Here is a 27595-nt window from a genome sequence, read left to right as displayed (position 1 = left end):
TATAAGCATTGAATCAACCCTTCTCCGTGGCTCTTCAGCATGGACACTGGACAAGGGACCTGAAAGGAAGTTTGACGGTACACACACTCACTCAGAGACACCTTGAAAGTAAACTGGCACCGTCATTTTCTTTCATGGACATTTGTTGGTCAAAGAATAATAATAATAATGAAATTATTGTATACAGTGCTCAGGTGCACCACAACTTGTCAGAAAGTGCATATAAAGTACATGCAGTAATGTGGAAATGTCTGGAAAGCGAACAATGTATGAGTCAGATACATGCCTGTGTGTGTATGGAGGGGAGAAAATCAGGTGTTGTGTTGGCGAATCTCAGGAAGCATGGAAGTTTTGAAGGATGCAGTACTCCGACAACTAACAACTGATGCCGGCAGTTTGTTCCATGCTTCGTTCCCATCTAGCTCCTCTGCTATAATAATAATAATAATAATAATGAAATTATTGTATACAGTGCTCAGGCGCACCACAAGTTGACAAAAGTGCGTATAAAGCATATGCAGTAATGTACAAATGTCTGGGAAGTGAACAGTGTATGAGTCAGATACATGCTTGTGTGTGTATGGAGGGGAGAAAATCAGGTGTAGTGTTGGCGAATCTCAGGAAGCATGGAAGTTTTGAAGGAGGCAGTGCTCCGACAACTAACAACTGACGCCGGCAGTTTGTTCCATGCTTCGTTCCCATCTAGCTCCTCTGCTATAATAATAATAATAATAATAATAATGAAATTATTGTATACAGTGCTCAGGCGCACCACAAGTTGTCAAAAGTGCGTATAAAGCATATGCAGTAATGTACAAATGTCTGGGAAGTGAACAGTGTATGAGTCAGATACATGCTTGTGTGTGTATGGAGGGGAGAAAATCAGGTGTAGTGTTGGCGAATCTCAGGAAGCATGGAAGTTTTGAAGGAGGCAGTGCTCCGACAACTAACAACTGACGCCGGCAGTTTGTTCCATGCTTCGTTCCCATCTAGCTCCTCTGCTATAATAATAATAATAATAATAATGAAATTATTGTATACAGTGCTCAGGCGCACCACAAGTTGTCAAAAGTGTGTATAAAGCATATGCAGTAATGTACAAATGTCTGGGAAGTGAACAGTGTATGAGTCAGATACATGCTTGCGTGTGTATGGAGGGGAGAAAATCAGGTGTAGTGTTGGCGAATCTCAGAAAGCATGAAAGTTTTGAAGGATGCAGTGCTCCGACAACTAACAACTGACGCCGGCAGTCTGTTCCATACCTCAGCAACTCGATGGAGTTAAGTCACAGAAGCATTCTGACTCATTTGGAGTTGATCAGCAACATCAGCTGCCTTACAGTAGGGATTATATTCAACAATCCACCTGACAGTCTGCCAGAGGGTCCAAGTCAAGCTGTGCAGGATGCTGTTGATTTCTTTCCTTCGCTGTTGACTGTAGCAAGAGGAATCCCAAGGTTTTGTACCATCTTATGCTGGCTAAGTCCACCCTCAGATTGATCCACTATATGCCCTGCTTGAAAACCAGAAATTCCTTTTGTCTCTGGTGTTCATAGCAAGGCTAGTTGCAATAAGCAATTAATATGCTGTAATCTGAAATGAAAAATAATAATTCATTAGGTGTGGCTGTGTGGTATAAACTTTGCTTCCCAACCACATGGTTCCAGGTTCACTTCCACTACATGACACCTTGGGCAAGTATCTCCTATTATAGCCTTGTGCCAACAAAAGCCTTATGAGTGGATTTGGTAAATGGTAAGCAGAAACTGAACAGAAGCCCATCATATATATATATCTATTTATGTTTGTGTGTTTTTGTGCCTGTGTTTGTCCTCCACCATGGCATGCCAACAGGAGTTGGTGTGTTTACAAACTTGTAACTTAGCGGTTCACCAAAAAGATCAATAGAATAAGTAGCAGGCTTAAAAAGAAAATAAATACTGTGGTCAATTAGTTTGACTAAAATTCCTCAAAGTGGTGCTCTAGCATGGTCGTAGTCTAATAACTGAAACAAGATAAAAGTTTCAGTCTCCGTCAACCAAATACACTCAACAAGGTTTTGGTTGACCCTGGGTTACAGTAGAACACTTGCTCAAGGCAACATGGCTAGGAGGCAAGCTTCTTAACACACGACCACACCTGATGCTCCACACCTTGGTTTTCAGAATACATATACCATGTGTCCCTGAGCATCATAAAAAGGGAACAGAAGGTTTGATGAGAGGAATGAACATCCAACTGTTAAAACACTGCTGCAGATAAAACCTCCTAACCATGCCTGTCATATATATGTATATATATATATATATATATATATATATATATATCTATACAATATGTTACATTACTCGGTAGTCAAGATAAAACTCTGAGTTTCAGATGCCGAAGTGGAAATCCACAACACCATCTCTTCGGTTATCTGGCTATTTTAAAATAGCCAGATAACCGAAGAGATGGTGTTGTGGATTTCCACTTCGGCATCTGAAACTCAGAGTTTTATCTTGACTACCGAGTAATGTAACATATTGTATAGATAAATTTCCTCTATTTACATAATATTGAGGTCTCTTTCTTTCTTTTGTTATCTTACCGTTTTATCAATATATATATATATATATATATATATGTATGTGTGTGTATATGTTTGTGTGTTTGTCCCTCTAGCATTGCTTGACAACCGATGCTTGTGTGTGTACGTCCCAGTCACTTAGCGGTTCAGCAAAACAGACCGATAGAATAAGTACTGGGCTTACAAAAGAATAAGTCCCGGGGTCGATTTGCTCGACTAAAGGCGGTGCTCCAGCATGGGCGCAGTCAAATGACTGAAACAAGTAAAAGAGTAAAAGAGAGAGAGAGAGTATGCCAACCCATGTTGAAGTAAAATGATAATAACAATGATGATGACAGAGGTGGTGGTGGTGGTGGTGGTGGTGGTGGTGAGGGTGGCGCCGGTGGTGGAAGTGGTGGCAACAGTGACATCAGCGGCGGTGGCACCAGCAGAGGTGGTGGCGGTGGCGGCAGTGCCAGCAGCGGCGAGGGCAGCGGCAGCGATGGGAGCAGTGACAGCAGTAGCGGCGGCGGCGGCGGCGGTGGTGGTGGTTGCCACATGAATTCATGCAAATTCTGAAACAAGCTGGGAGGCCCTGTTCTTTGGGGTTTATTGATCTGCTAGAAATGGCAGTCAAATATTCTTTCAATGACACCATACTGTCTGGGGCAAAAATGGAACGTTGCATATCATAATGTTGGATAGATTATGTGACAATTAAATAAATAAGTCGTGTATGATCACAGCTGGAATGTCTTTGTTCGGAAGGTCTGTTGAATAAAAGCTGATCAGGAAACAACAACAGCAATAGCAACAAACACAAACCACATGACAAAAAGGCAGACTAGCCAGCAAGCTGACACAATCAGTGCCACCACGGCCACCACTAAGTCCACCACGGGCCAACACTAACTCCACCATGGCCACCACTAACTCCACCACTGCAAGCCCCACCACCAGTACTACCATTACCACCACACCACTACCACCACCACCATCACCATCTCCTCCACCACCAGCATTACCACCAGCACTGCTAGCACTACCACCACCAACCCTAACTCCACCACTACAAGCCTCACCACCAATACTACCACTACCACCACCACCACTACCACCACCACTATCACTACCACCATTACCATCACTACCATCACCATCCCCACCATCAGCATTACCGCCAGCACTGCTAGCACTACCACCACCAACCCTATCACCACCACTACAAGCCTCACCACCAATACTACCACTACCACCACCACCATCACAACCACCACTACCACCACCACCATCACTACCACCATTACCACCATCACCACCACCAGCATTAACCCCAGCACTGTTAGCACTACCACCACCAACCCTAACTCCACCACTGCAAGCCCCACCACCAGTACTACCACTACCACCACCACTATCACTACCACAACCACCATCACTAACACCATTACCACCATCACCATCTCCAGCACTAGCATTACCTCCAGAATTGCTGGCACTACCACCACCAACCCTAACTCCACCACTGCAAGTCCCACCACCAATACTACCACTACCACTACCACCACCACCACCACTACCACCACCACCACCACTACCACCACCACCATCAACACCATAATTACACTACAATAATTCACAGCTGTCTGACCTGAAAATGTAAATTTGTAAGCACATAATTAAAAAAAAAGGTTGACAGTAACGACATTAGTCTGTGAGAGTATCTCAACACATTATCATTGAAACTATGCAATGTAGTAGTGAAAACTCCCTACATTTTAGAATAAACTATACATGACAATAACAACAGATAGAAGAAGAACACAAACCAATTGATTGTTTAATTGCTTACCAACATTGCTTCTATGCTAGTGAGAAAGAGAGAGAGAGAGAGAGAGCATCTTGGGCTGCTAGAAACAGAAGTCAGAGCTTAATCGAATTATACTGTATTGCATAGGATGCAGGCATGACTGTGTGGTAAAAAGTTAGATTCCAGCCATATGGTTCTGGGTTCAGTCTCATTGCATGGCACCTTGGGCAAGTGGAAAACAGACAGATAGATAGGTAGATGGATAGATAGAGAGATAGAGATAGATGGACAAACAGACAGATAGATAGTGGGGACCTACTGTTGGCATGTGGTCTGTGTGTAGCCTTGTTGCTAGTTCTAGAGTTAGTGGGTAAGAGGCTCTATGTGTCCTAGAACTTGAGGAAGCACTAACTTACTTATTCACTATTATACGCAATTCTCTAATTCTGCCAATTTGCCTCCAACAAAACAGAGGAGATGACAAAGGACCAAGACTTCTAGCGGTTTACTGTGCTTGAGAAGATACATGGTTGTCCTTATATATGGGCATGTCCCTTACATCCCTCTTTCAGCTGAGCAATCCTAATATTGCAGGTGCATGGGACCTGGTGTCACATAAAAAGCATCTGTGCTGGTGCCATGTAAAAGTGACCATGCTGGTGCCACATAAAAGCACCCCGCACACTCTGTAAAGTGGTTGGCATTAGGAAGGCCATCCAGCCATAGAAACCATGCCAACACAGACATGTGGCTCAGGCAGCTCTTCAGCTGGTCAGCTCCTGTTGAACCGTCCAACCCATGCCAGCATGGAAAACAGATGTTAAATGATGATGATGATGACAACAACGACAACAACAGCAATGACAAGAAATACAAAGAGTATCCTTCCTTTTTTTAAAACAGCAGGACATATGATATAGGCTGCTATTTCTAGGAGGTTGAGAAACTACTTAGAGATTCTTTTGGCAACAGATAATAGTATCATTAATACAGTGTCTGACGAAAAAAAAAAGATGGTATGGTCTTGATTGGAATGTTTTTGATCGTTGGTCAACTTGAAGTTTCACTTGGTGATAAATGCCAGAACCACAACAAACAAAAACAACTAGAACAACAACAACAACAACAACAACAGTATCAATGAAGATACTTAACTCTCTTCTGTGAAACTCCGTGCCATCTCAGAGATGTTTCTACCGTGCTCCAACTGTAATTTCTTCAGGCTTTCTTCATGTTTCTCTTTGGTATCTTTTAGTTCCTGAAGAACGGTCATTGTTAGAAGGACAATATGAGGGAGAAGAATTTGGACTGGAACATTTCAAACTCACACATGCATATACACACACATAAATACACAAACAAATTCACACTCATAGTGTAACACACATACATTCACAGGCATACACACAGGGACACACCCACCCACTCTCTCTCTCTCACATACACACACACACACATATACTCATACACACTTATACACACTCACACATGAATACACATACACATACACTCACACTCTCACACATGTATATACACACAAATATGCCAACACACACTCAAACACAGACATACATTCACATATATACACACAGATACACGTGCACACATGCATAAGTGTGCGTGCGCATGCACACACACACACGCACCCCCCCCCACACACACACACACAAGAACACCTGCATGGATCTCTGTCAGTTTCAACAATAAGAATTCAGTCGTCGATTCAACTGGACTACCTGCCTGCCCATTGAAGTAGGTTTCAAGTGGCTGAGTATTGCACAGACACGAGTACCCTTAACATAATTCTCATACAGAACCAGAATGAGACCAGTGACACAGCTGGACTTTTACATGACATGTAACAAACAGGTACAACCCATCCAGTGGGTTTCTACGTACTTTCCATCTACATACTTGCAAAGGCTTGAAAGGAGTTATGCAAGCAGGCTCCACTGGATATCCAATCCTTTAGCATTTAAACTAACCATATCCAGCCAAAATATTCTACCTGTTTTATACTCAAACTGACCGGATCCAGCTTCTCACACCTACCCTACAATGTCATTCTAAAAATATACCGTCACATCGCAGGAGTGGCTGTGTGGTAAGAAGCCTGCTTACCAACCACATGGTTCCGGGTTCAGTCCCACTGCGTGGCACCTTGGGCAAGTGTCTTCTGCTATAGCATCGGGCCGACCAATGCCTTGTGAGTGGATTTGGTAGACGGAAACTAAAAGAAGCCTGTCGTATATATGTATATATATATATATGTTTGTATGTCTGTGTTTGTCGCCCTAGCATTGCTTGACAACCAATGCTGGTGTGTTTACGTCCCCGACCCTTAGCGGTTCGGCAATAGAGACCAATAGAATAAGTACTGGGCTTACAAAGAATAAGTCCTGGGGTCGATTTGATAGACTAAAAGGGTGGTGCTCCAGCATGGCCACAGTCAAATGACTGAAACAAGTAAAAGTGTAAATTGGCAGAGAATTTGTTGTTTTGCAGAGGTGGGAAGGAAAAATAAAAGGGGAGAAAAGGAACTTGGGGACGGTAAGATTGGAGGCAGAGAGGGAGAGACAGACAGAGACAGAGAGAGACAGACAGACAGGCAAATAGAGCCAGAAACAGAGAAAATAAGTGTTTGATGGGATGGGAGGGTTAAAATACGACAGAATGGGAAAATTAGTTAGTTTATGGCAAGGTAGGGATTTTTTTGTGTTCTTGCTCAGAGAAGTGATCACTGCAAATAGCTTGCCACCAGCAATGTTCCCATGTATAAAAAAAAAGAGAGTTTGGTGGGAGACAAAGGCTGGAGGCAGAGAAAGAGAGGGAATAGGAGCAAGATGGAATAGGAGGATTAAAATGGAACAGAATGAGAATGTTGGTTAATTTATAACAGAGAGAGAGACTTTTTCTGTTGTTGTCTGGGGCAATGATCGCAGCAAATAGTTTGTCATTTGCATTATTCCCATGCTCATCTGTATACACACACACATGTACACACACACACACGTACACACACACACACACATACATACACACATACACACACACACACACACACACACATACACACACACACACACATACACACACATATATATACATATGAATGGTGGGAATCATTGGTTGGCTAGAAAATGTTTGCATATAAACACACACACACACACACACACACACACACACACATACATACACACACACACACACACACACATACACACACACACACATACACACACATATATATACATATGAATGGTGGGAATCATTGGTTGGCTAGAAAATGTTTGCATATAAACACACACACACACACACACACACACACACACACACACACATACATACACACACACACACACACACACACACACACATACACACACACACATACATACACACACATATATATACATATGAATGGTGGGAATCATTGGTTGGCTAGAAAATGTTTGCATATAAACACACACACACACACACACACACACACACACACCACACACATACATACACACACACACACACACACACACACATACACACACACACACATACACACACATATATATACATATGAATGGTGGGAATCATTGGTTGGCTAGAAAATGTTTGCATATAAACACACACACACACACACACACACACACACACATACATACATATATACACACACACACACACACACACACACACACATACACACACACACACACATACACACACATATATATACATATGAATGGTGGGAATCATTGGTTGGCTAGAAAATGTTTGCATATAAACACACACAGACACACACACATATATATATACACACATACATACAAATACTAGAAACACAGTCACATTCATATTTAAATGAGGTTACAAATATGCCTATTAATACCATACATAAGAAAAAAATACAATAAACAAAAATAAAAATAACTGAAATAAAATTAAAATAAGTGTAAAATTATATATTCATGAAACCAATCTCACAAGCATAAAGACAATGAGGTGTGGATGGAATTAGGAAAAGGAGGAGAAATGTTTATTCATGCTAAAGGGGGAAAAATGTTCTGAGGGCTAATATTATGTACTGCTCTTTGCCCTTAATAGTGTGCGATGCCCCATGGTGGGAAGAGATATTTATGTACTTGGAAGTTGCATAAAGAAATGCCGACCACTTGAAATGGAGGGAAGTTGTGGCAGAAGGAGACCCAGGAAGACATGGGTCAAAGTATCAAAATGCTGGACCTTAGGGACGAGATGACAGAGGACCAAGATATGTAGTGCATTTCTGTACTCAAGAAGACCTGCCTACCGCAAGAGAATTGAGATCCTGAAATGTAAAAGGTGCCACGTAAAAGGCATTGGTTTGAGTGCTGGTGCCATGTAAAATGTACTGGTGATGGTGTCACAGAAAAGCACCCAGTACACGCTATAAAGTGGTTGGCATTAGGTAGGGTATCTAGCCATAGAAACCCAGCTAAAATAGACTATGGAATCTGGTGTAGCCCCTGGGCTTGCTAGTTCTTGTCAAACCATACAACCCATCCCAGTATAGGTTGGTCAGTTCTACAGGAACCAACAAGTCCAGTGTCTGCTTTGACATGATTTCCATAGCTAGAAGCCCTTCCTTATGCCAACCATTTTACAGAGTGTACCAGGTGCTTCCTTTGTGGCACTGGCACTATACATGACTATAAACTCACAATACATGATCCTTCAACTAAACTGGAGGTGTAGTAGTGAGGGCAATGGCTTTATGCCAGGCACTGAGAGGTCAAGATATGATAGAGGACCAAGGACGAGGAGATATATGATAATGATGTGCATGTGTGTGTGTGTGTGTGTGTGCGTCAGGGTTTATGTGGACACTAATCTTAACCCTTTCGCATTCAAATTCCCTTCTTATTTATTCACATTATTTTGTATTAATCATGCATTATCTTGAAGCTTCAAGATTTCAGTGATGTGATTGCTTTTTTTTTTTTAAATAACATTGTAGGATAAGTGTAGGAAGATAGATTCGGCCAGTTTGAACATAAAACATGTAGAATATTTTTTGGCCGGATATGGCTGGTTTAAATACTAAAGAGTTAAAAAAAATCTTTGTCGTTGTTTACATTGTCTCTTTGACTGCGCTTCAGCCAGTAGAGATTGATAAAATAAAATAAAATACTTGAGACCCCCTTCAGTCATGAATGACCATGGGATTGCACCTACAAAGTTACACTCCAAGGTACAAGTCCGGGCAAGGTTGTTTATGGAAGACCATCAGTTGCCCATTCATACCAGCCTCACCTCTCCATGCTACTGATGTTATCCAAGGGAAAGGCAAAGGCCGATACAACTTGGCACCAGTGATATCGCAACTCATTTCTACAGCTGAGTGAACTGGAGCAACATGAAATAAAGTGTCTTGCTCAAGAATACAACACGCAGCCCAGTCCAGGAATCGAACTCACAACCTCGCGATTGTACTCTCAATGCTCTAACCACTGAGCCATGTGCCTTCACACAGACTAATATAGGCTGATACTAAAGTTGCACTGATTGAGTAAATCTCTTCAAAGATGGTGACCCAGAATGGTCGCAGTCCAATGATTGAATCCAGTAAAAGAATAGAAGTTCCAGTAAACAAAATTAATTACAACAAAAATATCATCAATAACATTTTCAACAAAAAGAGAAAAACAAAAATACCTTTTCAATAATTGGTATCTGAAGATTTTTACCTGCCAGAATTTTCTTTAATTCTCGAACTTCATCTGCAAAAACAAAGGCAGAAGGGAGGTGGGGGCAGAGCAGTTATAATAAATACCTGAGCTTGTGTTGCAAATTTTAACTTCTTTTGATTAAATTTGAATTAAAGTAATCCCACCGAAACTTCTAGCAACAAGGAAATAAAAATTTGGTATATCAAGGACAACCTCAGGATACTGAACCTTTCAGAAGTGATGAAAAAAGGACCAAGATATCTGGTACCTTGCTGTATTCGAGAAGACCCATCCTCCACAGCAGAAGAGTTAAGGCTGCTCCCACTGATGAAGAGAATTGGCCTGCAACTGTCCTGTGTCGGTACCACATAAAAAGGTCCTCATGTTGGTGCCATGTTAAAAGCACCCAACACACATTGTAAAGTGGTTGGCATTAGGAAGGGCATCCAGCTGTAGAAAATTGGCCTGCAACAGTCCTGTGTCGGTACCAGATAAAAAGGTCCTCATGTTGGTGGCATGTTAAAAGCACCCAAGACACATTGTAAAGTGGTTGGCATTAGGAAGGGCATCCAGCTGTAGAAAATTGGCCTGCAACAGTCCTGTGTCAGTACCAGATAAAAAGGTCCTCATGTTGGTGGCATGTTAAAAGCACCCAACACAAATTGTAAAGTGGTTGGCATTGGGAAGGGCATCCAGCTGTAGAAAATTGGCCTGCAACAGTCCTGTGTCGGTACCAGATAAAAAGGTCCTTATGTTGGTGGCATGTTAAAAGCACCCAAGACACATTGTAAAGTGGTTGGCATCAGGAAGGGCATCCAGCTGTAGAAATCAAGTCAAATCAGACAGGAGCCAAGTGCAGCTCCCCAGCTTGCCAGCTCTGGTCAAACCATCGAACCTATGCCAGCATAGAAAATGGATGTTAAAGGATGTTGATGATGATGATGATGATGGTGATGATGATAATGATGATGCAACTAAGACAGTATTAAATTAAAATAGCCACCTATGTATCATGCCTCATAAACACAGAGCTACACCTGTGCCTCTATGCGTCATGCAACCTTTTCAATAGTCAAGACTATTGAAAAGGTTGCATGACACAATGAAAATTTTAGGAAAATAAAAATAAGAAATAAGTGGAAATTTTACCGGTGAGTGTTATGACACTCCTCAGATACGACAGTGTATATATATATACACTGTCGTATCTGAGGAGTGTCTTTTTTTTTGTGCCTTATAATATAACACATACATACATATATATATGTATGTATGTATGTATGTATGCATGTATGTATATATATATATATATATATATATATATATATATATATATATATATATATATATATTACATATAAATGGCAGCTAGCTGGCAGAATCATTAGCACACCAAGTGAAATGCTTAGCAGTATTTCATCTGCCATTATGTTCTGAGTTCAAATTCCACCGAGGTCGACTTTGCCTTTCATCCTTTCGAAGTCGATAAATTAAGTACCAGTTACGCACTGGGGTCGATGTAATCGACTTAATCCATTTGTCTGTCCTTGTTTGTCCTCTCTATGTTTAGCCCCCTGTGGGCAATAAAGAATATATATATATATATATATATATATATATATATAGTAATACTGTGATTTTAAGAGATGTGATTTGTGGAAATGTGCATAGCAATGCATTAAATGTTTATAAATTCCACATTATACCCCAAAAAACTTGTTCACCAATCAGTGTCATTAGACTGTGGCATAATGGAATAAGCCAAAATATTGGCATTAAGGCCAAAATATTGTATTTGTTTTATGTTCAAACTGGCCAAATACAGTTTCTTACACTTACGCTACACTGTCATACTAAAAGTAGACAATCCCATCTTGAAACCTCAAAGCTACAAGATGATAATGCCTGATTATTTCAAAACAATGTGAATAAATGAACATTACACTTGACAGAATAATCTGAATGCTAAAAGGTTAAACTCACCTTGTGAAAAAAACAACAGGGAAAATGCTTACCTTCTGCAGATATTAGGATATTAATCTGCTTCTGTAAACCATCAATCAGTTCATGGAGCTTCAAGATATCTGGAAGAGAATTAAACTGTGACATAACAACCATATGAGGGTGTGTAGTGGGAGAGGTCACAACTACATTAGAGAAATGTGAGGTAGGATCAAGAAATGAATAGATGGGCTCTACAAGGGAGAAATGAAGAAATGATAGGAATGGTTATGCAGTATTTCTAAAAAAATCAAGGCGGCGAGCTGGCAGAAACGTTAGCACGCCGGGCGAAATGCTTAGCAGTATTTCATCTGCCGCTACGTTCTGAGTTCAAATTCCGCTGAGGTCGATTTAGCCTTTCATCCTTTCGGGGTCGATTAAATAAGTACCAGTTACGCACTGGGGTCGATATAATTGAGTTAATCCGTTTGTCTGTCCTTGTTTGTCCCTTCTGTGTTTAGCCCCCTGTGAGTAGTAAAGAAATAAGTATTTATAAAATATAATCTTTTAGTCAAGGTTCAAGAACACAGTAAAATTCTGTGAGTCAGGAGATGATCCTAAAAGATTTTGGAATCATTTTGGGTTATTTATGATTTCAGAAGGTTCAAATGACATTTTCATGTGTGTGGACAGTGCATGATACCTTGGGTAAGTATCTTCTACTATAGCCCCAGATTGACCAAAGCATTGTGAGAGGATTTGGTAGACGAAAACTGAAAGAAGTCCTATGTTTGTTTTTTTGTTTGTGTTAGTCCCCCACAACCACTAAACAACTGGCACTAGTTTGTTTACATCCTTGCAATCCAATGACTGAAACAAGTAACAGACAAAAGATACACACATACACACAAACCCTAAAAATCATTTCTATCTTTTTCAGAAATTCTTAAGCATTCAGCTCCAAACTTTAACCCATTTTGGAGAAGGTCAATCTATAGTCAGTTAAATCAAACCTCACAACCTAATTTTATTGACCCAAGAAGACAATGTTGACTTTAGGAAGGAACTCAGGAAGCAAAGGTGATGTAACTAAATACAGTTATTCATTCTCACCAGGTACTTTTACAATCTCATTATCCACAACACCCAGTCAATTTAATCAACCTTCTAGCACTTAACTGTGAAGGCACATGGCCTAGTGGTTAGTTGTTGCACTCGTGACTGCAAGATAATGGTTTCAATTCCTGGACCAAACAATACATTCTGTTCTTGAGCAAAACATTCATTTCACCAGGTTCAGTCCCACTGCATGGCACCTTGAGCAAGAATCTCCTGCTTTAGCTCTGGGCCAACCACAGCCTTGTAAGTGGATTTGTGAAACAGAAACTGAAAGAAGCCCACTACATATATATATATCTTTGTGCATCTTTGTCCTGGAGGTGTTGGATCAGTTCCAGCATATGAATGCAGTCAGATTGCCTGCTGTGACCCTTCCTGCTGGCCACAGTTTTGCTGGCTCTATTTCAGCTGTCCATGTCACATCTTACATACTGGAGGCGCAATGGCCCAGTGGTTAGGGCAGCGGACTCGCGGTCATAGGATCGCAGTTTCGATTCCCAGACCGGGCGTTGTGAATGTTTATTGAGAGAAAACACCTAAAGCTCCACGAGGCTCCGGCAGGGGATGGTGGTGATCCCTGCTGTACTCTTTCACCACAACTTCCTCTCACTCTTACTTCCTGTTTCTGTTGTACCTGTATTTCAAAAGGCCGGCCTTGTCACTCTCTGTGTCACGCTGAATATCCCCGAGAACTACGTTAAGGGTACACGTATCTGTGGAGTGCTCGGCCACTTACACGTTAATTTCACGAGCAGGCTGTTCCGTTGATTCGGATCAACCGGAACCCTCGTCATCGTAACCGACGGAGTGCTTCCACAGTGTTCACAGAACATTGAGCAGCAGTCATGGTGCCAGTATTTTTGACACCTGACTTAAATCATGGAGGTAACAGGTAACACTTCCAATATTCAGATGGCTTCTGGTCTCCTGTGTCAACTAACTTTTTCCAGTCTTTATGCTTTCTAATGCAGTTGACTTGTTCACCAATACATCAAACTGTCCCTGAAAAAAAGGGAGACATTAAAAACTTAGCTCACCTCTCTGTTATTCTCTATATCAATCACTCTCTATACCACTATTATTATTCTCTCTCTCTCCATTCCCATCTCTCTCTTCCTCTCCATCACTCTCTCCCTCCCTATCTCTCTGTCTCTCCCCAGCTCTCTCTCTCTCCCTCCCCAGCTCTCTCTCTCTCCCTCCCTATCTCTCTGTCTCTCCCCAGCTCTCTCTCTCTCTCCCTCCCCAGCTCTCTCTCTCTCTCTCCCTCCCCAGCTCTCTCTCACTCTCCCTTCCTATCTCTCTGTCTCTCCCCAGCTCTCTCTCTCTCTCTTCCTCCCCAGCTCTCTCTCTCTCTCCTCCCTATCTCTCTGTCTCTCCCCAGCTCTCTCTCTCTCTTCCTCCCCAGCTCTCTCTCACTCTCCCTTCCTATCTCTCTGTCTCTCCCCAGCTCTCTCTCTCCCTCCCCAGCTCTCTCTCTCTCTCCATCCCATCTCTCTCTCCCTCTCCATCACTCTCTTCCTCCCCATCTCTCTCTCTCCCCATCTCTCTCTTCCTCCCCATCGCTCTCTCCCTCCCATCCCTCCCTCCCCAGCTCTCTCTCTCTCTCTCTCTCTCCCTGTCTTATTTAGTTTCTAATACTTTGCTCCTTCTTTCAGCAAGCTCCTTCCACGTTCCTATAGTCAGACAGAAAGGGGGAGGAAACTAATAAAAGGAAAAAGGGGACATTTGGCTTGGCCTATTATATTAACATACATTTCTGAACAAAGGACATTTGAGCTGAAAGAGAAGTCCAACAGGTCGTTCAGTGGTTCACTATGTGTGCGTGCGCGTGTCTATGTGTGTGTGTGTGCGCGCGTGTGCTTGCATGCACGCGTGTGTGTATGTCTATATATGCTATATGTGTATACTGTATACACATATCTGTGTGTTTGTTGCCATTCAGTTATATGTGTATGTGTACACACAGACACACATACACACACACACACATATATAAATTTATATATATATATACAAACACACAGATGTGTTTGTGTGTGTGTGTGTGTGTGTATGTGTGTGTTTGTGTGTGTGTGTGTGTGTGTGTGTGTGTGTATGTGTGTGTGTTTGTGTGTGTGTGTGTTTGTGTGTGTGTGTTTGTGTGTGTGTGTGCATGCAAACGTACGTGTGTGTGTGTGTGTGTGCATGCAAACGTACGTGAGTGTGTGTGTGTATGTGTGTGTGCATGCAAACGTATGTGTGTGTGTGTGTGTGTGTGTACCTGTGGTGCCCATCTGAATACACTATTGTTCATGTCAGCCAATTCTTATTAGCAAGCAATTTATGAAAAGACACACAGGCACACACATACGCTCACACATGCACACACAGGATTTGATACTTGTAGAAAAGCACACACACACACACACACACACACACACCAAACACAGCTTGACACTAACAGAGAAACGTGCACACACTCCCACAGCTTGATATTAACAGAAAAGCACACCTGTACACACAGACACACAAATACATATATACAATCTACTACAACAAAAAAGAAAGAAACACAAATATACACACACTCGTATATACACACCTGATTATGTACACACATAAATGCATAAAGTCTGAAAGGAAAGGCAAATACACACTTAAAGCAACCAACTGGCCTTTAAACAAGTGGGAAATATATATTAGAAGAACATAAACAATCTCTCTCTCTCTCTCTCTCTCTCTCTCTCTCTCTCTCTCTCTCTCTCTCTCTCTCTCTCTCTCTCTCTCTCTCTCTCTCTCTCCCTCCTTCTAGTCTCTTCATCTTGCCCTCTATCTCCTGTCTTTCTCTTTTCCCCCCTCATTTCTTCCTCCCTCCAGTTCCTATCTTTCTCAACCTCCATCTCCAATTACAACAGAAAGCAAGAAAGCAGTGACCATACTTTCCAGGTGGAAATTTGAAAGGTCACCTAGACTTCCTATCAATGACCTTAACAGGTAGGTGACAAAATCAGTTTGATATTCAAACTGAAATTATCTCAACCAATCCCCTTATCCGATTCTACAATTGAGATAGGTTTTGCTATAAGGTGGGGAAGAACTTCGAGGGATTAGCAACACTATGGCTGAGAGGAGATAATCTCAAGGAAGTAGTGTTCTTTCCTCTGTGTCAACCCTTTAGCATTCAGATTATGCATACCTTTCCTTCTTGTGACACAAACCCTACTTGTGAAGACCTGTTGAGGCAAGTGAAAATCAAAATCAAAATCAAAATCGATCAACATCAATGGAAATTGTAGCTGTGATACCAGTGCCGGTGGCACGTAAGAGAACCATCCAAACGTGGCTGTTGCCAGCGCCGCCCCGACTGGCCTCCGTGCCGATGGCACGTAAAAAGCACCATCCGATCGTGGCCATTTGCCAGCCTCGTCTGGCCCCTGTGCCGGTGGCACGTAAAAAGCACCATCCGATCGTGGCCGTTTGCCAGCCTCGTCTGGCACCTGTGCAGGTGGCACGTAAAAAGCACCCACTACACTCACGGAGTGGTTGGCGTTAGGAAGGGCATCCAGCTGTAGAAACACTGCCAGATCAGACTGGGCCTGACACAGCCTACTGGCTTCCCAGACCCCAGCTGAACCGTCCAACCCATGCTAGCATGGAAAACGGACGTTAAACAATGATGATGATGATTATTTTGTCAAATGCAATGCTTATTCATTCATATTGTCTTGAATTAAATGTGCGTTATCTCATAGCTCAAACTTTTGATGTTGAGATTGTATATTTTTAGAATGAGACTGTAGGGTAGGTGTGAGAGGCTGGATCTGGTTGGTTTGAAAAGGTAGAATTTTTTGGTCAGAAATAACTTGTTTAAATGCTAAAAGGTCAAATACACATAGGTTAAGATCTTAGGTATATAAACTAGTCAGAAACGTTAGCACGCCGGGCGAAATGCTTAGCAGTATTTCGTCTGCCATTACGTTCTGAGTTCAAATTCCGCCGAGGTCGACTTTGCCTTTCATCCTTTCGGGGTAGATAAATTAAGTACCAGTTATACACTGGGGTCAATATAATCGACTTAATGCGTTTGTCTGTCCTTGTTTGTCCTCTCTGTGTTTAGCCCCTTGTGGGCAGTAAAGAAGTAGGTATATAAACTAGTGGAGTGATAATTTTTGATTAACTGAGATAATGCGTGCAACTAGTAGACAAAAGCTCCCTCTCAATGGTTTTGGGTGCAATCTCACTGCTCAGCACCTTGTTCTACAATAGCCCTGGGCCAACCAATCCCATATGAGTGAACTTGGTAGACAGAAACTGAATGGAAGCTTGTTAATCATGCATACATACACACACACATATATGATGATGGCCGTCCACTTGTGACCAAGTGGTGGTGGTGGTTGTAGTGGTGGTGGTGGTGGTGGTGGTGGTGATGATGATGATGTCATAATTAAATTATAATTAAATTACACATTATGCACCTTACTGTGTTCTGTTATTCACATGATTGCCCCAGTTTCTGGGAAAAATCGTCTTTCATGAATCCTGCTCTGTGAGGCAAAAAATGGCTGGGAACTGCAGATATACAAGACTATATTAATATGTTACATGTCCTTCCTTTGCTAGAGTGATTTCAGAGAAATTCACTGTTGTTTCTAGTAAATTGAACAGCCACGTAGAGACTGCATTGTTGGCTTGACTGCTATTGCTGATATTGTGATTGTTGTTGTTGTTGTTGTTATTGCTATTACAGCATTTCTATTTTAAGTATCAGCTTGTTTCAAGTATACCTCCCTAGCAACAGTAACAACAACAACAACAACAACAACAACACTAAATTTCCCCTCGGTTATTTTTGATACCGCAAATTGTTGAGACAATCCTTAAAATCCAAACTATTGCACCATTGACTGAAATCAGAACATACAGCCTTCCGGAACAACTTATTTACGCTTTTATTTTTTAGTTTTATTGTTTTATTTGGACTTTTATTTTTCAAGAACATTCCACTTCAACAACCGAAAGGAATTCAAAAACAATGACGACAAAAATAATAACGAAAGAAATTCATAAACAATAACGACAATTAATAATAACGACAATGATGATTATTATTTTATTCTCTTACTCGTTTCAGTCGTTAGACTGTGGCCACGCTGGGGCACCAGATTGAAGAAGTTTTAGTCGAATGAATCGACCCCAGTATTTGTTTTATGTTTTTAAGCTGGTATATATTCTATCAGTATCTTTCGCTGAACCGCCAAGTTACAGGGACACACTAACACAGGTTGTCAAGTGGTGGTGTGGGGACAAGTACAAGCACAAAGACACACACACACACACGGCTTTAGTTCATTATAATAATAAAAACAATTCTGATAAGCTGGTATATATTCTATCAGTATCTTTTGCTGAACCGCCAAGTTACAGGGACATAAACACACTAACACAGGTTGTCAAGTGGTGGTGTGGGGACAAGTACAAGCACAAAGACACACACACACACACACACGGCTTTAGTTCATTATAATAATAAAAACAATTCTGATAAGCTGGTATATATTCTATCAGTATCTTTTGCTGAACTGCCAAGTTACAGGGACATAAACACACTAACACAGGTTGTCAAGTGGTGGGGGAGGGAGACAAGTACAAACACAAAGACACACACACACACGGCCTTAGTTCATTATAATAATAAAAACAATTCTGATAAGCTGGTATATATTCTATCAGTATCTTTTGCTGAACCGCTAAGTTACAGGGACATAAACACACTAACACAGGTTGTCAAGTGGTGGTGATAGGGGACAAGTACAAACACAAAGACACACACACACACAGGGCCTTAGTTCATTATAATAATAAAAACAATTCTGATAAGCTGGTATATATTCTATCAGTATCTTTTGCTGAACCACTAAGTTACAGGGACATAAACACACTAACACAGGTTGTCAAGTGGTGATGGGGGGACAAGTACAAACACAAAGACACACACACACACGGCCTTAGTTCATTATAATAATAAAAACAATTCTGATAAACTGGTATATATTCTATCAGTATCTTTTGCTGAACCGCTAAGTTACAGGGACACAAACACACTAACACAGGTTGTCAAGTGGTGGTGGGGGGACAAGTACAAACACAAAGACACACACACAGGGCCTTAGTTCATTATAATAATAAAAACAATTCTGACAATTATGTCATTATTAACCAATGAAAGACAGAATCTCTCAAGTGTAGAAACTTTGATTCTTACTTACCATCTTCCAGTTTGCCATTCATATCAAGCAATCTTCCTTTAGCAGTGTAGAGGGACTTAATCTCATCCTGGAGATTAGTGTTCTCTTTAATGATACGTAGAAATGCCTAAATAAAGTATATAAATATGTGTGTGTGTGAGAGAGAGAGAAAGTTTGAGTTCAATTAGAACATTTTTGCTTTGTGGGGGTCCAAAGTTATATTTCTAATAAAGATTCTGAATATTAAAATTGTAGCTTTTTAATATAAGTATTTATTTTTTAAAATATGAAAATTTAACAAGTATAAGGTGTGTTATGAGCATTTATAGGATATAATCTCTATATATATAAACGGGAAAATGTCTGGGTGTGCGTCCTTTATACAAATCCACAATTTTTCAGTTAGAGGGCTCGCACTTTCTATGGTCATTCAAAACCATCCAAGGGTGGTCGTGCACATTTTTACATTTCCCCAGTCACCCCGCAAAGCCATTAAAAAATCAATAGAAGTGACTTTTTTGTGAATTTTCTATCCAAAACCCAATCAAAATGCCTGAAACTTGATACACCAATTGAATGCCAGCTAGCTGTATGTGATTGGTCAGAGAATTGGACAGTACTCGTGTGTATGTGTGCACGCACACAGCTGTATATGCATGCACTAGCACTATGACCCAGTGTTGCCGGGTCATAGTGCTAGTCCTATATAAACTCAACTAACAATTAAAGATGGAGAAGAGAAGATGTTAAAAATTTTAATCCATGCAGACAATCATTTCAAATAACACCAACATGTATGAAACATGGAAAAAATTAAATTAATTATAATTATAATTAAACTAATTAGGTACAAGAATGACTGTATGGTCGAGAAATTTTTGTTTCCCAACCACATGGTTCCACATTCAGTCCCTCTGCACGGTACCTTGGGCAAGTGTTTTCTACTATAGCCCACAAACTTGTGACTGAATTTGGTAGATGGAAACTGCAGCGTTGCTCATCAGAAAATGACTGAAGAACATGTTTATAAAGAAGAGTTGTTTGCTTCATACAGCTCATGTCCCGATTCTGCCCATAAGAAAGGAACAAATAATACAATGTGGCTGTAGGTCATAACACCCGGGCAACGCCGGGGTGCATCACTAGTCCTAGATATTCTTAAAAACAGAGAAACCTACATTCAGTTAAGTGTTCTATGTACATTACAATACATAGTTATATTTAATTTATTCATAGTTTATCTCTTTGTGACCAGCGTATCATAGAGAGATAAACTCTATGAATAAATTATGATCATATGTGTGTGTGTGTGTGTGAATTATGTCAAGAAAAAGCCATCATAGCCTTTAAGAACTCACAAAATCTATTTTATTCACTTTTTATTTATTTTCTATTCAGGTGTGAAAATTTCCATCACACATCCATGGCCGTTCACTGACACAATCCAGGTCTCTGTGCTCTAGGTTCAAACTCCACTAAGATTAATTTTCTTCCTTTCAGGATCAAGGTTGATAAAGCAAAGTACCTGTCTGGGACCATGGATAAGTGAAATTCTTAAATGAGATACCTTGTGATATTTATTCCATCTGTTTGCAATTCTGAGTTTTTGGGGTGGGTGCTTAACTTGACTGCCTCTACCAGGCTTCAAAACCAAGTCCCCAATTTGAGGACCACTTTTTCTCTTCTTCCTACATGTTTTCCTGAAACCAACCCTCACCTGTTTCCAAACAAGGTAATAACCCTTTTCAACTATAGTCACAAGGCCTGAAATTTTATGGGGAGAGACTAGTTGATCACATCAACACCAGTTCTCAACAGGTAATTATTTTATCAACCCCCAAAAGGATGAAAGACAAAATTGACCATGGCAGAATTTGAATTCAGAACATAAGGGGTCAGAAGAAATGCTACTAAGTATCTTTTCTGGTATGCTAACAACTCTGCCAGCTTGCTGTCTTAACCCTTTAGCATTCAGATTACTCTGTCAAATATAATGCTTATTTACTCTTTTACTTGTTTCAGTCATTTGACTGTGGCTATGCTGGAGCACTTATTCTTTGTAAGTCCAGTACTTATTCTATCGGTCTCTTTTGCCGAACCGCTATGTTACGGGGACGTAAACACACCAGCATCGGTTGTCAAGCAATGCTAGGGGGACAAACACATACACACACACATATATATATATATACATATATACGACGGGCTTCTTTCAGTTTCCATCTACCAAATCCATTCACAAGGCATTGGTCGGCCCGAGGCTATAGCAGAAGACACTTGCCCAAGATGCCACGCAGTGGGACTGAACCCGGAACCATGTGGTTGGTAAACAAGCTACTTACCACACAGCCATTCCTGCACCTATGTATATATAAATTTTTTATCTTTTATTTGTTTCAGTCATTTAATAGCAGCTATGCTGGGGCACCACCTTGAAAGGTTTTAGTGGAGCAAATCAACCTGGGGACATTTTTTTTTAAGCATAGCACTTATTTTTTATTGGTGTTTTTTTGCCAAACCACTAAGTTACAGGGACATAAACACACCAACATCAGTTGTCAAGCAGTGGTGGGAGACAAACACAGACAGGGACGTAAACACACCAACATCAGTTGTCAAGCAGTGGTGGGAGACAAACACAGACACAGACATGCACACACACACACACACATATCTATATATATACGCTTATTCTATCTGTCTCTTTTGCCGAACTGTTAAGTTACGGGGACGTAAACACACCAGCATTGGTTGTCAGGCGATGTTGGGGGGACAAACACAGACACACAAACATACACACACAGAAACACACACACACATGTCTGACAGGCTTCTTTCAGTTTCCATTGACCAAATCCACTCACAAGTCTTTTGCTGTCCCAAGGCTATAGTAGATGACATTCAACCAAGATACGACTCAGTTGGGACTGAACCCTGAACCATGTAGTTGGGTAGCAAGCGTCTTATCACACACCCACGAAATATCTTCTTATGCACTATAAGACGATATTTGAAGCATATTTTCCTACATATATAACAATGTCCCCCATACATTTCAAGTCAACGACTACGACAAAGGTAAAAGAAAGAAAAGAAAGGGGAAGGAAATAAGGGGGTGGGATGGGTGTAATGGAATAGAAACTTCCATAAACTTGTACGAACTGAATGAACTGAACTTGAATGTGACTAACAAACCGTGACGATTTTGACACCTCCAGAAATAAAAAGGATATAACAGATTATGTGTGTTTTCCTTTAAATGGCTCTGATGGTTCTTTCACGATGTAATCGCTTTAGTTTCAGATTAACACACTTGTCAAGACAACAATCTCGATATTATGGGTATGTATGTATGTATGTATGTATGTATGTGTATGTATGTGTGTGTGTGTGTGTATGTATGTATTTATGTATGTATGTATGTATGTATGTATGTATGTCATTATTCAGTTTTATTTCAAGATTTCTTGCCAACAGAGAAAGAACCAGTTTCTAACCTAGATCCATTGGAATTTCAACAACATCAATAGGGTATTTTTGTATGTATGTATGTATGTATGTATATACTCTTTTACTCTTTTACTTATTTCAGTCATTTGACTGCGGCCATGCTGGAACACCGCCTTTAATCGAGCAAATCGACCCCGGGACTTATTCTTTTGTAAGCCCAGTACTTATTCTATCGGTCTCTTTTGCTGAACCGCTAAGTGATGGGGACATAAACACACTAGCATCGGTTGTCAAGCAATGCTAGGGGACAAACACAGACACACAAACACACACACGCATATATATATATATACATATATACGACGGGCTTCTTTCAGTTTCCATCTACCAAATCCACTCACAGGGCTTTGGTCGGCCCGAGGCTATAGTAGAAGACACTTGCCCAAAGTGCCACACAGTGGGACTGAACCCGGAACCATGTGGTTGGTAAGCAAGCTACTTACCACACAGCCACTACTGCGCCTGTACAGATTTGTATATTTTGTATTATGTAAGTATTCTCATGCTTATAGTTGCATGTCTAGACATGCTCATAATACATGTATGTATGTATGTATTGTCAGGTTACTTTCGAGTGCTACTGGTAACATGTAACCCAGTACAACCTGTTGCATGGTCGGGTCGTCGGCGATTAAACCGACAACCCCACCAAGCTCGCTTGGTGAGGAGGGTGTTTACTGGACACCCTGCGGGATGAAAAACAAAACCCGTCAAAGGGCGGAGGAACTCTTGAGAGTCAACGGCCATCCAATAAATGTCTTAAGGCTGTATCATGCGTGGGGACATAGAAATAATCGGATTGAATACCCGATCGCGCGGTTAAACCACTGGGAGTGAAGGACTCCTAGCCTCTGTTAGGGCATCCTTCTAGGAGAAGGTACTCGGGTAACTGGGATAACTCCGACATAAAACCTGTGGCTCAGTGGTTACCGATGATGTTGACTTGTTCTTCTTTTCGGATTATGGCTGCTGTTGCTTAGTGAGTGGGATTGACTCAGTGCACAGCCTTTCCTCACTGCACAGGCATTGCACAATAACAACATTGATTAAGCTTCGTGCAATGGCCATACTCGATATCAAGGGGGCAGCCACCTTGTATGTATATATGCATGTTTCTATGTATCTATGTACACACCTACCTGTGAATGTTTGTATGTAGTATGTGGGGGGTGGGGACATTTTATATATAAGCTTTTAGAAGCACTAAGTGTATTGGCATTTTACAGTCAAGAAAGTAAATTTCAAACGCATTCAGCCTCAAAAGATGGAAAATAAAGTTGCCACTAGGCAACTAGATAATGGCTAGGAGATAACAGTTTACTCAAAGTAGCCAGCCTCGGCCTCAGACCGACCAAAGCCTTGTGAGTGGATTTGGTAGACGGAAACTGAAAGAAGCCCGTCGTATATAAGTATGTGTGTGTGTGTGTTTGTGCCAATATCGCTTGACAACCGATGCTGGTGTGTCTACGTCCCCGTAACATAGCGGTTCGGCAAAAGAGACCGATAGAGTAAGTAGTAGGCTTACAAAGAGTAAGTCCTGGGATCGATTTGCTCGACTAATAGGCGGTGCTCCAGCATGGCCACTCTCAAATGACTGAAACAAGTAAAAGAGTAAAAGCGTAAAGAGTATATACATATATATAAATATATATACGTACATATATATACAGTAAATACATGCGTATATATGTGTGCGTGTGCATATAAACACAAACACACTCCCACTCACACAGAGTAGGTATATATTACAAAACATTGGCGGCAAGCTGGCAGAAACGTTACTTTCCGAGTTCAAATTCCGCCGAAGTCGACTTTGCCTTTCATCCTTTCGGGGTCGATAAATAAAGTACCAGTTACGCACTGGGGTTGATGTAATCGACTTAATCCGTTTGTCTGTCCTTGTTTGTCCCCTCTATGTTTACCCCCATAAAGAAATAATATTACAAAATATAATGACATACAACAGTCAAGATATATTTTGTCCATTCACCATTATTAACGCCGCTATAGTTAAAGATTACCCTGCAAAGTCATTATACGTTGTTGCTTCTTTAAAAAATAATTTTTATTCCTCATTAAATTTGATATCTCATTAAAAATTAGGGAATCGGAGTTTGTCCTTAAAATATAGGACACAAGATTTTGTAATATTTGGGGGGAAATCGTATAACGGGCTTTACGCCTAAATATCTTTGAAAACCATTGACTAACAACATTTTTGTGTGTTTGTACGGATAGATATTTATAAACTTGTTACAATACTGTACTGTACCTGATAATAATGGTCAGATTGTTTTACAAACTCGTCTAATTTCTGGTTCTGAACAGCCAAGCTTTCATTACGACTGAACGCCATTATCGTCTGCTTCTTCAATAAAATGTGTTGTTGGCTTTTATCGTCTGAAAACTAAATTTTGGAATTTATATCGTTATTTATTTTTTAGTTAAACTGGAAGTGTTCTTATGGAATTTGAATTTGAAATCTTTCATTTAGATTTTGTTTTTATTTCATTAAAAAAAAGTTAACTCGAAATATATATATATATATATATATATATACGCTGACATAGAACCAACGTTGAACCCTTTATTTGCAATATTACCGAATCTGGAACTTAACTATGGTCTGTCTATAGCACTTATTCAGCATTACCTGACACCTTTGGGTCTCCATGACATCATTATCTCTTATAACCTCAACTTCTCGCTATATATATATATATATATATATATATATATATCCATACAAACACAAAAATGTTAGCTAGTGGTTTTCAAAGTTATTTTGACATAAAACCCGTATATACGATTTTTTCAAAATTTACAAAACCCCATGTCTATATTTTAAGGACAAACTCCGATTTCCTCATCTTGAATGGGATATTAAGTGAAATAAAAATTATCTTTTAAGAAACAACATACGCGGTCTGATCAATAAGTACCCGGACTGTTGCCATAGTAACGAAGCTAAAGCACGCAGAGAAAAGCCGCTTGGCACAAATTGACCTTGAACTCTGCTGTGCATGTGCACTAAGTTTTAACGTTCTGGCTCACTTCTGCTGTTTACAGCAGTGCTTGGCAGGAAGGTGTGTAGAGTGTGATCGTAAAAGTATTTTCTAGAAATACTTTTTAGATGTAGAATATGATTATATCGGAATTTAAAGGGAAAAAATATTTGATGGTCGCACACATACATGCTGACATCGCATATCTACAAAATGAAACTTGAAATTTTGAAAATAAAATTGTGGTGTGCATCAGTATATATGTATGAATACCCACCATTTTTGTTCCACATTAAATTCCGATATAAGTGTAATCTGCACAACCTGAGAAGTAATTATAGAAAATTTCATTAAAACATATCCATTTTTCTGGCAGTTGTGAGGAAACAAAGTCGATGGGGGAATTACACTTCTATAAATATGCCTAAACGATTGATGCTATACGTTCACAAAGTCTTGCTTTCATATTCTGCAGAGGGGGAAAAAGTAGTTTTTACACTTCAAGAATTAACTAGAGTATAAAATAGGCTAGCAATGAGTGTGATAAGAGCAAAATAAATGAATCCATTCATAAATATTATTACGTCAGTAAATTTCTAACTGCCATATGTTTGAATGAAACATTCTATACTTCCTATCTGCAAATTTTTCCTTCGTATTCCGTCCAGAAAAATCTAATCATTTTTACTCATCAAGAATTAACTACAATTAAAGGCAAGTTATGAATTACTAAACCAAACAAATACATCCGTTTATCGACAAAGATCTCTCTCTCTCTCTCTCTCTCTCTCTCCTTCTCTATCTATCTATCTATCTATCTATCTATCTATCTATCTATCTATCTATCTATCTATCTATCTATCTATCTATCTATCTATCTTTCTCTCTCGTTCACTCACTCACTCACTCAAAGGGAAGATCGATCCCTTGCCTGTAATTTATTGCTTCTTTAGTCCAACCCAGCAGAATTTGACCACGGAGCTTAAAAAGACGAAATTATGCTGTATTTATTCAGAGATACTGGTCGATAAATCAAAATGTACTCATGTCTAGTACATGTATAAATGCCAAAGTTTACTGTCAATAGAATTTGGTACTTCATTGTTGAAATTGACGAAAACTCGGGATTAGCTTGTATACTTGGCCTGGTATGTCCAGGCGTGGCGAATTAAGCTAATATTGGTTAATCCAGGCCAACGAAAAGACCTCTACGTTATGGCACTATGTGCTAGAATTAACAAGTGAAACTCCCTTTAATTCCTTAAAAAGGAAGGATTCGTACAGCAATCAGAATAAACTGTATCTGATAAGGAGTGGGAAAATATGGTCATAGCTATAATATCTTGTGTCATATACCTACTCAATCAGTTATTTATCTATTTGCTTGTCCTGTGTATCACACGTAATACACAAGACATATTCTCCTAGTATCCATACATTATATACAATGTACATTCCCATTTTTTGTTTCAACCCACCAGAGTAACTTGGAATTGTTGATGGAAATGAGAGCGTTGTATTACGTTGAACGTATGAAACAGAAACCATCGAAAAGTCTGAAAACAATCCTGAACATTTAGGACAAACTTATGAAAATGCTTTTGACAGAGCAAGAGTTATTCACCACCGCCACTACCACCATTAACAACAATAAATTTTGCTTCTGTCGACGTCATCAATTTCGAAAGAGAGAGTCACTGCTTCTGTTGCCGAACGGAAGAACCCTGATAT

At 40.2% G+C, this 27595-nt stretch overlaps 1 protein-coding gene across 1 annotated transcript in view; it reads right to left on the bottom strand.

The window, feature by feature from the left end:
• Window positions 1–25216, bottom strand: part of LOC115223369 (coiled-coil domain-containing protein 152-like) — a 30966-nt gene extending 5750 nt beyond the window's left edge. The window contains exons 1-5 of the mRNA XM_029793865.2: window positions 25132–25216; window positions 19371–19476; window positions 12078–12146; window positions 10049–10113; window positions 5513–5615 (exon numbers count right to left, since the gene is read on the bottom strand). Coding sequence (XP_029649725.2) covers window positions 5513–5615; window positions 10049–10113; window positions 12078–12146; window positions 19371–19476; window positions 25132–25215 — 427 coding nt within the window. The 5' untranslated portion in view covers window position 25216. The remainder of the gene's footprint in view (window positions 1–5512; window positions 5616–10048; window positions 10114–12077; window positions 12147–19370; window positions 19477–25131) is intronic.
• Window positions 25217–27595: the final 2379 nt, after the last annotated feature.

The sequence above is a fragment of the Octopus sinensis genome, linkage group LG23 (genome assembly GCF_006345805.1).
Source record: "Octopus sinensis linkage group LG23, ASM634580v1, whole genome shotgun sequence".
Classification (NCBI taxonomy): Eukaryota; Metazoa; Mollusca; class Cephalopoda; order Octopoda; family Octopodidae; genus Octopus; species Octopus sinensis.
The sequence above is the reverse complement of the archived record's forward strand: the minus strand, read 5'-3'. Positions and strand labels throughout refer to the sequence as shown.